A 16,340-nucleotide genomic window follows, 5' to 3' on the forward strand; every position below is an offset into this window, starting at 1 on the left:
ACCTTCTCATCACCTCCTCGTTGGTGATGTGGTCTCTCCATGAGATCCTCAGGATGGATCTGAGGCATCGTCGGTGGAAGACATCCAACTTGTTGGTGGTGTTGGCTGTCTTCATCCATGTCTCACAGGCGTAGGTCGCTGTTGGGATGACCACTGACATGTAGAGGCGTAGCTTGGTGGCCGTAGAGATGGTTTTAGACGACCAAATGTTGCGGAGCCGTTGAAACACTCCTGCAGCTTTTCCAACTCGGTTATTGACGTCTTTCTCCACGTCTCCTGTGTTTGAGATGTTACTTCCAAGATACGTGAAGTTGTCAACATATTCTATGTCATGTAGGCCTATAGTGAGTGGTGGAAGGTGTTGGTATTGTCCAATGGTCATGGCCTATCATCTCTAAAACCTCTTATATCAGATTGTTTGCTTTTTTTAATCATTGAAAACATCACAGATTGATTCTGACAGATTCAAAACATCTTATTAGACTTAATTGATCTTTGCGGAAAATACATTCTACAGTACACAGGAGAAGGAATTAGTAATAGCAGCACAGTACAGTCTCAAAACACCAAAATAGCAGAGTTATATTAATCACAACATAGTGATGTAAAAGTATGACAGAATTGTTTCTATAATGTTGATAAAAAACTTGATAGACTCCAGCAGAGCTCTCTCTGATGTGTCTGTCCTACACAGTCTCCTTCTCACCTTTCCTACTGTCTGTCACCCCTACACTGTTTTTTTCTCAGTTTTCCTACTGTCGTTCTCTCCTACAGTAATTCCCTCTCAGCTTTCCTACCGTGTGGAGAGGAGTAGACTGGTAAACTCTCCTTTATGAAAATAGAGTGGATGTGTGAAGAAGATGTGTAAATATGTTCTGCACTCCCGAGCCGGTATGGGCAGATTTTCCTCAAGGATGGAGAGACTTTAAACCCCATCCCCTGCTTCTTTAATCCAGCGCACTGGATATGCCATTGTCTCAAATCAGTTGCTGTCATGCTCAGGATGCGGATTATGCCCAATTCGCCATGAAGGAAGGGTGTGTGTGTGTGTGTGTGTGTGTGTGTGTGTGTGTGTGTGTGTGTGTGTGTGTGTGTGTGTGTGTGTGTGTGTGTGTGTGTGTGTGTGTGTGTGTGTGTGTGTGTGTGTGTGTGTGTGTGTGCGTGTGTGTGTGTGTGTGTGTGTGTCTGTGTGTGTGTGTCATGGCCAAGGGTCGATGAGTGTAATCTGGGAGCTCATTCGTTAATGCCACACTCTGTTGTATCACAGGGAATTATGAGATGGCAGCTTCTCTCTCTATCCTGCGATGACATCATTGAACACCTCAATGAACGGGGGAAAACATCTTATTTGACTGTAACTTACGGTTTAAGAGTTATAAACCAAAACGGGAAGTGCCACCACGAGGTTGGTTCTTGTTGATTTCAAGAATTTGGGGTATAGGCTTTTTGGCCTACTGGGATTGTGTGTGCAAAGTTTCATTGGTCCAGCGGTGCCGGAGAAAAGCTGTTCACAGACGGACTGACAAACTGACGAACAGAGGACCAAGGGAACAGGGGTGAAAACATAATATTTATGTTGGTGTTTTCAAGCGCTCATAGGAAATGTGGGGCCGATCTGCCCAACATTTTTATCACACATTGAAGGGCCTCTCTAAACAATGCAGAGCCAAAAGCAGTTTCACTGATAGGGGCCACCACGTATAAATTAACTTTTATAATGATGGAAAAACACAAACTGCTAGAGAGAAAAAAAGAAACATGTATTCAATCTTTTAATTAAAAGTAAAAAATTAAATGATAACAAGGGCTGGGATCAGATATGGCTCCCCTATAAAATCACTGGCGGAGATCTACGCTCCGAGGAGCGCCCTTTTTTGTCTTTCTTTTGAATCAAGATGCACTGAATCTGTGTGCATGTGTGAGTGGGGGGTTGTAGGCATCGGCTTCCCTGATTGGCCAACCCAATCCATCGGCTTCACAGATTGGCCAAGCTTTGCATTTTGGCATCAGGAATCCCTGTATCTCCATATTTAGCCGATTTGTTGTATGGTAGTGGGCGCTGAGTACTTTGACAACAGGTACAATGGGTAGAAAGTGCATTAAATCGTTCCAGACTTGCATCGCTCCTGAGTAGGCCGGTGCCAACAGGCAACGGCCTAGTAATACAAATTCTACTTATAGGAGCCATCACTGTGTTCTGTATAGTTTGGTTTATTGGCCATCCCTTGCACTGCAAAGAATTGAACAATGGTGCATTTTTATTTATACGGCTGTCCTGGGTAAGCTGAGTACATAAATGTTAAAGGTAGGGTAAGTGATATTTTTTGGTTAAAACAAAAAGTATTTTGTTAAAAGGTTAAAACACTATATTCTGATAGTAATCATTGCTATAGAGTGTTTGTTCAGTAACAGATGTCTCCCTGTCTCTCCAGCTCTTTAATAAACAGAAAATACATTTTTCGGTAGGTGTCAAAATCTCAGCCAATCAGGAGAAAGTACCCATTTTTAAGCTTAATTTGTATAGTGTTCCAGTTAAAAATGTGTCTGCTCATTTCTTAGTGTCATCACTTCCAATTTCACTTGTTTAATCTATATCCTGATTGAGTTCTCTGTCCTGGTTGGATAAAATTGGAAATGAAACTAAAAAAAAAACTCTTTATATGGACAGGACACTCTATAGTAACGAGCTCTATCAGAACATAGACCCATTTTGCAATTATTTGAATAATTGCAAATCACTTACCCTACCTTTAAGTTATTATTGTCACAGAGCAGTCATAATTTACGTTTGCATAAATAATTGCATTGTATGGTAAAGTGCCTGCTGTTTGAACTGAAGCAGGCAAGATCAGCTTGTTTTATCAAGGACCTTGTACTTGGAATGAATTGCAGGCAGAACTGGATCACATAATCTCATTGCCAGATTTTAAGATGCGGATAATGGACCTGCTGTCTACATCCTGCTCAAGTTTTTAAAATGTATTGCACAGTACTAATGCTGCACTGTTGGGTATTTTATTTGTATTTTATAATCGTTGGTTGTGTTGCACACGTCTGTTAGCATTTTGTTCTTTGTTTGTTTCTTTTGTACTGCTTTGGCCCTGTCTTGGCCAGGTCTCACTTTAAAGAGGTCTAGAACCTCAATGTGATTTTCCTGGTTAAATAAAGGTTAAATACACACGCATACTTTATGCCACTATGGCTGCCATGAAAAAGGACTATTGTCCTGCCAATGCCAGAGCGAAAGATTCATATGACCTCTGCTTCCACCAAGTGGCTCCTAATGGAATTGTATGCAATGAAATACAATGGCCTTTCAACTGGGACTATTGACCCAAAAAACACTATTTCAATTCTGGGGCACTGTACAAATGTTCTCAAATGATAACTATCTAGTCAGTCTCGTTGAAGACTATTTCATGCTGCAAAATGCCATTAAGATACTTAAAACACTTTTTTAAAGTCCCTGGGTTATCATTCTATCCTCACATTTGTTTCAACAACAACTTTGTTCTAAAACGGATTGAGCACTATTTCGAACTTGTTGTATATAGAGACAAATATGTGTTCTATTTTGTCCAACACACAGATTAAGCAAAATGGTCTACAGTTAAGAGTGTACACAGAGTCTACTGCCAGGTACTGATTAACATTTTGATCTGGGACTCAAATACTGATAGAGCAGACTAAGGTTGCCTCCCTGCAGCACGATTTGTCCTAATTTCTGCCTCATGAAAGTCCTTCATTATGGTATAAATATTTTTATTCTTTAATGGTGACCTACAAACAAACAAAAAGTATTTGTACACACATAGACACACACAAAGATATATATAATTTATAATATATATGTATATATAAACACACACACACACACACACACACACACACACACACACACACACACACACACACACACACACACACACACACACACACACACACACACACACACACACACACACACACACACACACACACACACACACACACATACACACACACACACACACACACACACACACAGTATATATATATAAAAAAATCCGTGTAGCCCTGATGTTGCGGAACACAGAAGTCAGAGGGCATGATTTTTGACCCCCATTAGTTGGAGTGGCTGTTGTGTGTGTAAGCTCATGTGTGCCTGTGTATGTGTGCAACCGTGTACATATACTGTACAGTGCATGAGCACGTGTTTATGAGCGCACGTTTCTGTGTGTGTGTGTGTGTGTGTGTGTGTGTGTGTGTGTGTGTGTGTGTGTGTGTGTGTGTGTGTGTGTGTGTGTGTGTGTGTGTGTGTGTGTGTGTGTGTGTGTGTGTGTGTGTGTGTGTGTGTGTCGAAGTGTAGGACATCATTATTATTCTCTGATGATGATGATGAATATTATTAAAGATGAATTACCTGTATATGTTCCCAATGTCATAATTAATCATCCACAGTCAACCATGCCTCAAAGGGCCTTTTACCACCAGTGCATCATTATAGCCTATATTTTAAAATCTTGAGTGTTAATTTAACTCAAAGTGCAAAGATTTTGGTTGGAGTTAGAGTTAAATTAACAATGATGATTTTACTGTGTATGTTCTCTTCTCATAACCAGGGATGTGATGCACCTCTAAATCCACAATGCAAATCAATGGAGCTCATTGATCAGGGACTGGCAGCTTATTGAGTGCTGTCTAGAAGACGAAACAAGAAAATATGACAAAGGGGAAGATGGCATAGCGATTTAAAGCGAGGGAGAACTCATATCAACTTGGACATGATGTCCAGTCCAGATATTGCTGATAATCTTCACTTGTTCTCCGACCAAGGAACCAGAAGTATAGTAGATGCTGCTTAATAAGCAGTCTAAATAAATGATTCATGCTACTCATTTTGGATTGTTTTAAATAATGTTAAACATTTAATGTTAAACATAAAAATTGTGAATTTGGCTCATTTGCGTAAGGCTGGCCTGCTCTGCATCCTGAACTCTACGCTCACAGTGCAGTGCAGTGCACGCTCTCACATGGGCACACGGACGCACACACACAAGCACACACAAGCACACACACACACACACACACACACACACACACACACACACACACACACACACACACACACACACACACACACACACACACACACACACACACAACTTTTAAATGTAATCTTATGACAGGCCAGACGAAGATATACATTTAAAGGTAGGGTAAGTGATTTTCTTTGGTTAAAATAAGTGTTAAATAGCTCTATATTCTGATAGTACTCATTGCTATAGAGTGTTTGTTCAGTAAAAGGAGTCTCCTTGTCTCTCCAGCTCTTTATAAAACAGAAAATGCATTTTTGTTTCAGTTTCATTTCCAATGTTATCCAATCAGGATAGGGAACTCAATCAGGATATAGATTAAACAAGTGAAATTGGAAGTGATGACACTAAGAAATGAGCAGGCAAATTGGAACTGGAACACTATAGAAATGAAGATTAAAACCATATTAATAGTCAATTTGATATGTAAAGAATAAATGAGGTATAGCCCTGATGTTTCTGAGTAGTGCAGACTGCAGAAGGAAATGAAAGATGGAGCTGAATTTATTTTTGGACATTCACTTCTTTTGTACCTGTAGCCCTAAATATTTTTATTTCATTTTAAAGATAATCCTATCACGTTTTCTTTAGGCTTAGTGTAATTCTTGATAAATAATAATAAGTAAAAACAATACAAATCACCCTCCCCTCTTCCTGTGACCCACCCACCCATCTCTCTCTCTCTCTCTCTCTCTCTCTCTCTCTCTCTCTCTCTCTCTCTCTCTCTCCCTCTCCTCCTCTTCCTCCTCCTCTCTCTCTCGTTCTGTCAGCTCCACACACACAGCACTACATCGTGATTCGCGCTGTAGAGAACTGCTGGCACCGGGGCTAACGGACGCATCCATGGAGCTCCCCGCACTCTCCCAACATCCACACCGCTCTGTGGTCATTATTTAGCCGACAGATAGGGCCCTGCATTTCTCCAAACGACGGAAGGGGAAGAAGGAGACCCGTTGACAGACAAAAACACTTATTTCAACCGTTTTAACTTAACACCACCCCCGGGGAAAAAAACACTCACATTCCTCCTCTCTTCCCCTAATCTTTCTCTCGACCCCCCGGTACGTACGGTACCTCACCGGGGATTCGATGGGAACGCTCGCCGAGGGGGGCGTCGCTACGGACGGCGTGGCCGTGCGAGGGATGCCGGGGACGGCCGTCGTGTCTCCGGGAGGAACGATGCTGCTGACCAAGAGGAAGAGCAAAAAAGCCAGGCGGAGGAAGAGACACGAGTGGTTCTTGGTCCAGGTGTGCTTCGTCGGGGTCCTGCTGGGTCTGGTGGCGGGGCTTCAGTCTCTGCAACGAGCAGCAGGTGAGAGAGGACACGTTCATTGTAAACCACTGGGTTCCCAAACACTGGTTCGGGACCCATTTGTGGGTCGCGACTCGCGAGTAAATATCCCTTAATTTTTTGTTTCCTAGATTTTATTTTTATTTTCATAGAAAAAAAAAAAAAAAGAAGCTAAAATCTTCATGAATTAAAAAACAAACACATTTATTTTCTAAATAATGTAATAAATACATTTGAAAAAAATCCAATAAATGCCATTAATTAGAAAACAAATGTTACAAAAGTATAGTGAAAATAGCCCGGTCGTGAACTTGTAGATCCGCTATTTTCACTAGTTTGGGTGCCCGGGGAGACATCAAAAATGTATTTTGGGTCTCAGCTAAAAAGTTTGGGGACCACTGATGTAAACACATAGCTGGTTCGATACGCATCTTATTATTTCACTGTCTGATGATACATTGTTGTTCATGATGTTCATGTTTCCTTGTGCTGTATGTATGGGGTACACCCCCGCATTCCTAAACCCCCCCACTTATACACCCCCCCATTCCGAAAACCCCCCCCCCCACTCCTACACCCCCCCACTCCGAATTTTTTTTTCGGAATGGGGGGGTGTAGGAGTGGGGGGGTTTTGAAATTTTGAAATAAACCCTGCCATTCCGAAAAATAGATATAAAAAAAATATATAATATAATTTTTTTTTTTTTTTTTTTTTTTTGCGGGGCTCCCCCAAGTTTGGGAGCCCGGCAAAAAAAAAAGTTTTTTTTTTTTTTTTTTTTTTCAATAGAAAAAAAAAACCGAGGAGGGAGTATTAATATATTAAAGTATTCTGGCGCAGCTGTTCACCCCCCCCACCTGCGTGACCCCCCCCCCCCCCCCCACCGGGACCCCCCCCCCAGGCCCAAGGTGTCACTCATAATAATTTTATATTTTGCGCTTTGACACAGAGCGGTTGAGATTTCATTAAGCCAGATCTTTGTCAATTTTACTTGAATTCTTATCATTTTAATGTTTATATGATCTGTAAAATGTAGATTTTCATTTGGTAGCAGTCATGCATTTATTGTAATTTATTATAATGTATTTCTTATTTTCTGTCATTTATTTCCACGCACGTAACATTATCTGTCTGTCTGTCTGTCTGTCTGTCTGTCTGTCTGTGTGTGTGTGTGCGTGCGTGTGCGCACAGACAGACAGACAGACAGACATCTTTCCTCTACAAATGAGACTAACAAGTCAGTCGAATCCCATGCTATAAGCTTGTAGATCTGCTGTTTTTGAAAGCATCAGAATCACGTGCGCGTGGAGGGAGCGCACACGCGCGCAATATTAAAGTCTTCTGGCGCAGCTGTTCACCCCCCCCCCCCCCCCCACCGGGACCTATCTATCTATCTATATATCCATCTATCTATCTATCCATCTATCCATCTATCTATCTATCATTCATCTGTCACAAGGCTTTTCAGCCCAAGGACCCCCTAGCTGCCGTCCACTCATCAGTGGGCTGATTGGCACAGTATTAAAGCAACGCACCTCCAAACACAGTTAGCTGTCTGTCTCTCCACACTGGTCTATTATCAGTCCAGGCTGGCCTGTTGGGCCCGCCTGTGTTCTCATCGCGCATTAGCGCAGGTATGTCTCTCCATCTTGCTGTTTATGCAATTGTCTTATGCTGCGTAGTGCATGGTCTTGAACTTGACCATGAGCGTTTGTGTCCTTTGTAGCCCTGGTGTGTCAACCCATCTTGTTGGCGTTTTGCGCCGGGCGTGCAGTGCTTCATGCTGCACAACGGGTACGTTGGTGGTCCTCCTTCTCCGCAGTATAGCAAGTTAATTTCAGGCACTATAATAACCATGGCCCTTTATTATTACAGTTTGTCTCCTACCGGTGTTCGCCGCTGCAGGCAGTCCATTGTGGCTTACGCCTTTGCTGCACCGCGGTACGTGACTGTCTCTCTCTGCTCCTGTCACCCGTCTTAATGAATATTAGTATTATACTGTAAATGGTAGAATGACACGGCCGTTTGTCCTTTCGGGCACCGTGATACTCCACTGCTGCTTTGCGGGTTTCCAATAACCCACGCATTAAGAACCCTCTCACACTGATAATCCATTCTGAGGTTCCCCTCCAGCTGAGCTTATGCCCTTATATGGGTGAACGTATTCTTTTCTGACGCATTGGTCCACACTCTCAGGCTCACAGCCAGCCTCCCTGTTTATTTTGTTTTAGTGTTATTGCTTATTTTGTTATTGTTTATTTAGTGTTGTTTCTTTGGTTTGGTTTATTTTCATGAGATTGTAGGCCTACAGACGGCATTCTATTATAACTTGCAGCACTGGCCCTATAGGCAAATAGATTTTATTAAGTGCATTGCCCGATTGTTTTTTTCTTATTAAATGTTTTGTTACTTTTATTATTGATGAGATTACCCTGTTACCATTATTACAATAAAGCTTTTTGTACTTTTTACTTTTCTGCCTTTTTATAATTGTACAACGAACTTGTGTGAGGAGTAATATATGTTCAGGTGGTTGGTTTACATTATAAATATTTCCTGGGGTGCTACTCCCCAGGTGTTGGCTATATTATATAATTATTCATACCGCCCTGCTACACTTGCATGCATGTATGAGGTGGGTTAATAATTATTTGAATAAAAGTATATTTTCAGCTCATTCTGTTCAGTCCATAAATGTTGTGTTCAGAATAACATAGTGTCATTATTATTATTATTATTATTATTATTATTATTATTAGTAGTAGTAGTATTAAGTTATTATTACTACTACTATTATGCTATTATTACTGTTATTATTATTATTATTATTAGTAGTAGTAGTAGTAGTAGTATTAAGTTATTATTATTACTACTACTATTATGCTATTATTACTGTTATTATTATTATTATTATATTTGTCAGTGTGTTTGTGTGTGTCAGTAAAAAAGGCCAGTAGAGAGAGAGAGAGAGAGAGAGAGAGAGAGAGAGAGAGAGAGAGAGAGAGAGAGAGAGAGAGAGAGAGAGAGCATGTGTCTCTACAGAGAGAGAGAGCGCACTGGGGTAGAGCGAGCATGTGTCTCTACAGAGAGAGAGAGCGCACTGGGGTAGAGCGAGCATGTGTCTCTACAGAGAGAGAGAGCGCACTGGGGTAGAGCGAGCATGTGTCTCTACAGAGAGAGAGAGCGCACTGGGGTAGAGCGAGCATGTGTCTCTACAGAGAGAGAGAGCGCACTGGGGTAGAGCGAGCGTGTGTCTCTACAGAGAGAGAGAGCGCACTGGGGTAGAGCGAGCGTGTGTCTCTACAGAGAGAGAGAGCGCACTGGGGTAGAGCGAGCATGTGTCTGTACAGAGAGAGAGAGAGAGAGAGAGAGAGAGAGAGAGCGTATTTGGGTAGAGTGACTAAATTAACGTGAATTAATGTATCCCCTAGCTGCTAGATTGATATTTAGATCTTAGTTGGTTCAGAGAAACGTGGCACATTTATCAGTACTGATTAATAATAATTATAATATTATAGATAATAATATAATCATTTAATTCCGAGATGAACTCGATAGATAGAGATAGATAGATATATAGATAGATATATGGGCAAAAGTGACGGTTTTAAGTAACGTCAGGGTTAACTGCGTGTGTTTGTTTGTGCATTATGGCCGCTGACTTTTGAGACAGACAGACAGACAGACACCCAGGCTGTGGTAGATCGGTGGTAGACGTCTGTCTGTCTGTCAAGTTGTGAGCTTGTAGATCGGCTATTTTCAAGCCTATAAAATATGTCTGGAGTGGTTAATATGGCTAATAGTTGACATCTGCAACTGCAAAGTAGCCTAACTACTAGGACTAAAGTGTAGTTAGTTACTTTCATAACTGGCTGAAGTGGACAGTGGTGGAGAAAGTACTCAAAGGTTTTACTTAAGTAAAACATTTGAGTACTTTTTCCACCACTGATGCGTATATTACTTCATGTGAGATGTGACGAGATGTGGGTTAATTAACGAGAAAACATCTGAGGAACCTGAGCATGTGAGCGTCTCTGAGAGTAGGCCTACGTGATTACTGACCCGTCAATCAACGTGCGCGCATTAATAATGATAATAGCATGATAATAATATTTTTTTTATTATTCTGAATACAATATTAATGGACTGAACCTGAATGGTAATAACAAATGACGTTGTGGTCTTGGTCTGATGAACAGCTGCGCCAGAAGACTTTAATATTGCGCGCTGTGCGCGCTCCCTCCTCGCGCACGTGATTCTGATGCTTTCAAAAACAGCAGATCTACAAGCTCATAGCATGGGATTCGACTTACTTGTTAGTCTCATTTGTAGAGGAAAGATGTCTGTCTGTCTGTCTGTGCGCACACGCACACACACACACACACACACACAGACAGACACGCACACACAGACAGACAGACAGACAGACAGACAGACAGACAGACACCAAAAAATAGCCAATCTACGAGCTCTGTAGCGCGATAGATAGACAGACAGACAGACAGACAGACAGACAGACAGACAGACAGACAGACAGACAGACAGACAGACTAGACAGACAGACAGACAGACAGACAGACAGACAGACAGACAGACAGACAGACAGACAGACAGACAGACAGACAGACAGATAGATAATGTTACGTGCGTGGAAATAAATGACAGAAAATAAGAAATAAATTATAATAAATTACAATAAATGCATGACTGCTACCAAATGAAAATCTACATTTTACAGATCATATAAACATTAAAATGATAAGAATTCAAGTAAAATTGACAAAGATCTGGCTTAATGAAATCTCAACCGCTCTGTGTCAAAGCGCAAAATATAAAATTATTATGAGTGACACCTTGGGCCTGGGGGGGGGTCCTGGGGGGGTCCCGGTGGGGGGGGGGGGGGGGGCACGCAGGTGGGGGGAGGTGAACAGCTGCGCCAGAATACTTTAATATATTAATACTCCCTCCTCGTTTTTTTTTTCTATTGAAAAAAAGAAAAAAAAAAAAATTTATTTTTTGCCGGGCTCCCAAACTTGGGGGAGCCCCACAAAAAAAAAAAAAAAAAAAAAAATTATATATATATATTTTTTTTATATCTATTTTTCGGAATGGCAGGGTTTATTTCAAATTTTCAAAACCCCCCCACTCATACACCCCCCCATTCCGAAAAAAAAATTCGGAGTGGGGGGGTGTAGGAGTGGGGGGGGGGGGGTTTTCGGAATGGGGGTGTGTATAAGTGGGGGGGTTTAGGAATGCGGGGGTGTACCCGTATGTATGCTCTTCCTGGTTCTGATAGCCTCTCCAGCACGCTGCTTTTAACTTGTTCTGGCTACTTCTCTCTCTGTCTGTCTGAGTGTGTTTGGTGTAATATTTCGCAAGTTTTAGTACAGTAGGTTATTTACTTGAGAAAAACGAAGACCGTTTTAAAATGTTCCCCCTATGAACAAACAAACAAACAAACAACTGGGGCATGGTGGCTGTGTGCTGCAGTATTTCCCTCGAGTTGGGCTTAACATCCTATTAACATTTTTGACATGTTTTAACGTTATTCGGCGGATACATAAGTCACAGTCGAGTGTCAGCTCGCAACCTCACGTTCATTGTTCAGAACAAACATGCCTTTCCTGGGTTTATGCAGCCCAACATCTGTATCCAATAATCCTCTGGAACTGGTAGCTGCATGTCTGTTGCTCTGCGTTGCTGGAATTAGACCACTTCACTGTAATGTTGAGCTATTGACCAGTTGATAACAGTGGTACAGTTGTGTGTTTTATTGACTGTATGATCAATCTGGCAACGCATTAAGGTTAAAAGAAAATCTGATAGTAGGATCATAGGTTCACATGTCTACGTGTGTTTCAAGTAGCATACATTTGGCTGAGGGATTGCACACATAGGATATGATAGGATGGAAAAAATATATCTTATCCACAAGTCGAGATTGCTCTGTCAAGTGCCAACAAGCTCAGAACATGAATCAATAATTTGAATTATCAGATAATCCTTACAGGGTGCAGGGTCAGGTGCATTTTTAGACAGTGTATATAATGTTAAACCAAGTTGGATTCTTCTGTTTCTGTTGTTTTTCTTAAGTTATTTATAAATAACTTTGTTGAACACATTGAAGTGCTGCACCATCTCCAAGCTTAACCAATATCATCCCTGTGCACCTATAAAATCCCTAGGATTCTCTTCTTTCCAGCTCTTTGCCTATGGAGCATCTCATTCAGATCAGGCTGAAGCATTTCTGGCCCAGTATAAATAATAATGAATCTCAAGTGCTTTATAGGAGCACTATGTAAATGAAGACCTTTGAGATATAGCCATAGACCAATCAATAGAATGTATGTCAAATTTTCGGTGCCGCAGGGGTAAAGTTCCTGCCCATCACGTGGAGACTGGAGTTCGATTCCTTCACGGTGCCTCCAGCTTGGTGGGGTGCTCCAACAAATACAATTGGCCAACAAACATAATTGGCACCATTTGGGTGGGAAGTGCAGGGGAGGGTATACGCTGTCTGTATAGTGACTACTACAGGTTGGTCGGGGCACCTGTTGGATGTGGAACACGGAAGGATAGCGTGTTCCTCCGCATGGGTTATGCCCTCCGAGTGAAACTCCTCATTGTCAGCGGAAAAAGTGGTTGGTGACTCCATGTGTATCGGACAAGACTTGTGGTTGTGACAGGTTGTCTATACCCTCCCCAGACCAACAGCAGGGGTTGGCAGTGACACAAACTACATGGGGGGTAATTGTGTAATGACTAAATTCGGGAGAAAATGAAAAAAAGATAAGCTAACATTAGCATCCAGGGCTGCACATTATTAAGGGAAAAAAACTAAATGAAATGATAAGAATAATAATTTTCAATGGATATACTGAATATGCTTGCATACAAAGCTGTTACTACTGGATGTATTTGTATGGATGTATTAGTCTCGCGATGCCAGACGATGAAAGATCTTCACTTACCGATACGCTTGGGGACATCTAATCTAAATGCAAGGTAGTTGCTAGACCAGCGGCAAGAGGGCCGCTAACAAACCTACGCCTACTGCTTTGGAGACCAATCCTTTCCCCATCCCAATATGAAGGACTGCCCTAAAGACTTTACATTGGCGCTATGCAGTGCAACTCTAACTGTTTACAACCGGTTTTAGCTAAGAAAACTGGGAGATTGTCCTCAGTCCCTAGTTGAGCAAAATATTACATACATATACATATTCAACTTGATTTCCTGTAATTTCCTTTTGATGAGTATTGTAGCGCTAGCACTCCAGACTCCACCCAAAGTTGACCAGTCCACCTGTGGAGATAGACCTAATCTGAGACGGGTTTTGATCTAAAGGACTGAAGTCACGTCACCAAGGTCCTCCACATGGGAAACACCAATTTAACGCCAGATATGAGAATAGCCCCTAGCCAGAGGAGTTGTGAGGCTTTCAGAAATTCATGCAAGGAATCTCCAATACACACACACACACACACACACACACACACACACACACACACACACACACACACACACACACACACACACACACACACATCAGCACACGTGTGCATTTGTGTATTCTCTCATGTCTCTTCTTCCCCAGCGGGTTCCCGTGTGCTGACACGTGTGTGTACGCACGCACCTCTCTGCTCTCTCCTCCATCCTCTTGTTATCTCCCATTGTTTTCCATCTGTCGTTATTTTTTTCCTCCATCCATCCATCCATCTCATCTCTCGGAAACAAAGCATCCTGGCAGTCAGATGAAGGACAAAAGCTGTATAGAGTCATATCTAGGATTACCACCCATATGAGCAAACGCATGTCGCTGCTGCTATTATCTGCAAGTATTACCATCTCTGAGCCCTATTATCCATCTGTGACTAAGAAAGAAAAAACTAAATGATGTATGCATGGTGTGTGTGTGTGTGTGTGTGTGTGTGTGTGTGTGTGTGTGTGTGTGTGTGTGTGTGTGTGTGTGTGTGTGTGTGTGTGTGTGTGTGTGTGTGTGTGTGTGTGTGTGTGTGTGTGCGCGAGAGAGAGAGAGAGAGAGAGAGAGAGAGAGAGAGAGGGATAGAGAGGGATAGAGAGAGAGAGAGAGTTACTGGATTCCAGCCAGCCAAATAGTCATGGTATAGTGTTGTGGAGCAGCTGTTAATGGGTACTTGGTACAGCAGCTAAATAACATTAGACCCCAGATGATGGTGTTATATAACATAATAGTATAGCTCCAATCCCTGGTTCCCCTCTCTGTTCTCCCCCCATGTCCCTCAGGAGGTTAGGTTAGAGGAGAGGAAGTTATAGGAAGGAGTCATTTTTCAACTCACGCCATTTTCTTGTTGTTGCGTCTTTACATTGACTTAAAGGTGCAATAAGGGATTTTCATTTGTTAAAATAAGTGTTAAATGGCTCTAAACTCTGATAGCAATCATTGCTATAGTGTTTGTTCTGTAACAGGGGTCTCCCCGTCTCTCCAGCTCTTTAGTGAATAGAAAATGCATTTTTAGGTCGGGATACCAATTTTATCCATACCAGCAGGAAGAGCCCGTACAGGATACAGAATAAACTAGAGAAATTGGAAGTGATGACACAAAGAAATGAGCAGGAACTAGAGCACTATCAAATTGAACACACACGCACACACACACACGCGCACACACACACACACACACACACACACACACACACACACACACACACACACACACACACACACACACACACACACACACACACCCCCACACACACACACACACACACACACACACACACACACACACACACACACACACACACACACACACACACACACACACACACGCCTGTACACCTAATCATAGACATACACACATCTCAGATACACACACAGTGTATGATGTGAGAACTTGTGCCTAATTCAGGTCAGGCTGAGCAAGCAAAACACCCGTTTTTCTTTCCATCCATCCACCCACCCACCCACCCATCCATCCATCCATCCATCCATCCATCCATCCATCCATCCATCCATCCATCACCATTGCCTCCACATCCACTGATATGGGTATGACTTATTAAAGCTATTACCTTCCGGTTTGCTGTCTTGTTGGTAATTCGCAACACAGCAATGTAAAGGAACATGGACATTATCATACTATAGTAATACTACTTTATTTAAAATACTAATTCTGCAGAAACAGCACATTTCAAAGAGATAAATGCAAACAACAATGACAAGTATATCCAATGAGAAAAAACGATAAAAAAAAGTGAATATGAATGCGAAAACAGGCAAGTGAATATAAATACGTAGAGCACGGCGGTTGAATGACTAAACAAACATTTCACAAGCTTATACTCTATGTCTGTATGCATTATAACAGCATAAGATTGCATAACAGTTTTAAATGTTGGCACGGTATCAGATAGTATTTGTATGATGAGCCTTTTAACACCACTCTAAGGGAAAGGAAATGAACTGTTGCCCTTAGAGTGTTAAGAGTCAGGAGGATTGAGGTGGAGGGAAATACTGTCACTGGGAAAGCAGATAACGGCATTGTCACTTAGATTAAACAATGCTATTGCAACTGCCATGGACCAAGAATCTAGGTAACCGCTGACCTGTCGTGCTTAATACTGGTAACCAATGGTGAAATTGTCAGGAGGCAGGACAGGCATGATGACGTTTGGGCAGCAGTCTCTGCTCTGCACAGTCCCAGGATATGGCGACATTGGGGTTTTCTATGTCCTTGAAGACACAGAGGTTGGGCTCTTGCTCGCAGCATGTGATGTTTGTGGGAATGACATGATAGACTGTTCTGGTGGAGAGTTACTGTGTAAAAGCAACAAGACTTCCTTTTCACACCTTAAAGTGAGATTTCAGTTTTTTCAGCCTTAAAATGTTACTTGAGTCTGGGAGCTACTGAATTTTTGGAGCCCCCTCCCGGATAGAGATTCACATAATCTTTGTCTCCACCAGGCCCAACGACCGAAGGCCAGAGACTATGTT

At 42.0% G+C, this 16,340-nt stretch overlaps 1 protein-coding gene across 2 annotated transcripts in view; it reads left to right on the forward strand.

Moving 5' to 3' along the window:
* The first annotated feature begins 5,891 nt into the window (after nt 1–5,891).
* Nucleotides 5,892–16,340, forward strand: part of slc24a3 (solute carrier family 24 member 3) — a 104,108-nt gene continuing 93,659 nt past the window's right edge. For both annotated transcript variants that reach the window (XR_013934489.1, XM_080450468.1), the window contains exon 1: nt 5,892–6,387. Coding sequence is in view for 1 of the 2 variants with exons in the window: in XM_080450468.1 (XP_080306594.1) it covers nt 6,165–6,387 (223 nt within the window). In the remaining variant the exon portion in view is untranslated. The remainder of the gene's footprint in view (nt 6,388–16,340) is intronic.

The sequence above is a fragment of the Gymnoscopelus braueri genome, assembly GCF_963280865.1.
Source record: "Gymnoscopelus braueri genome assembly, chromosome: 14".
NCBI lineage: Eukaryota > Metazoa > Chordata > Actinopteri > Myctophiformes > Myctophidae > Gymnoscopelus > Gymnoscopelus braueri.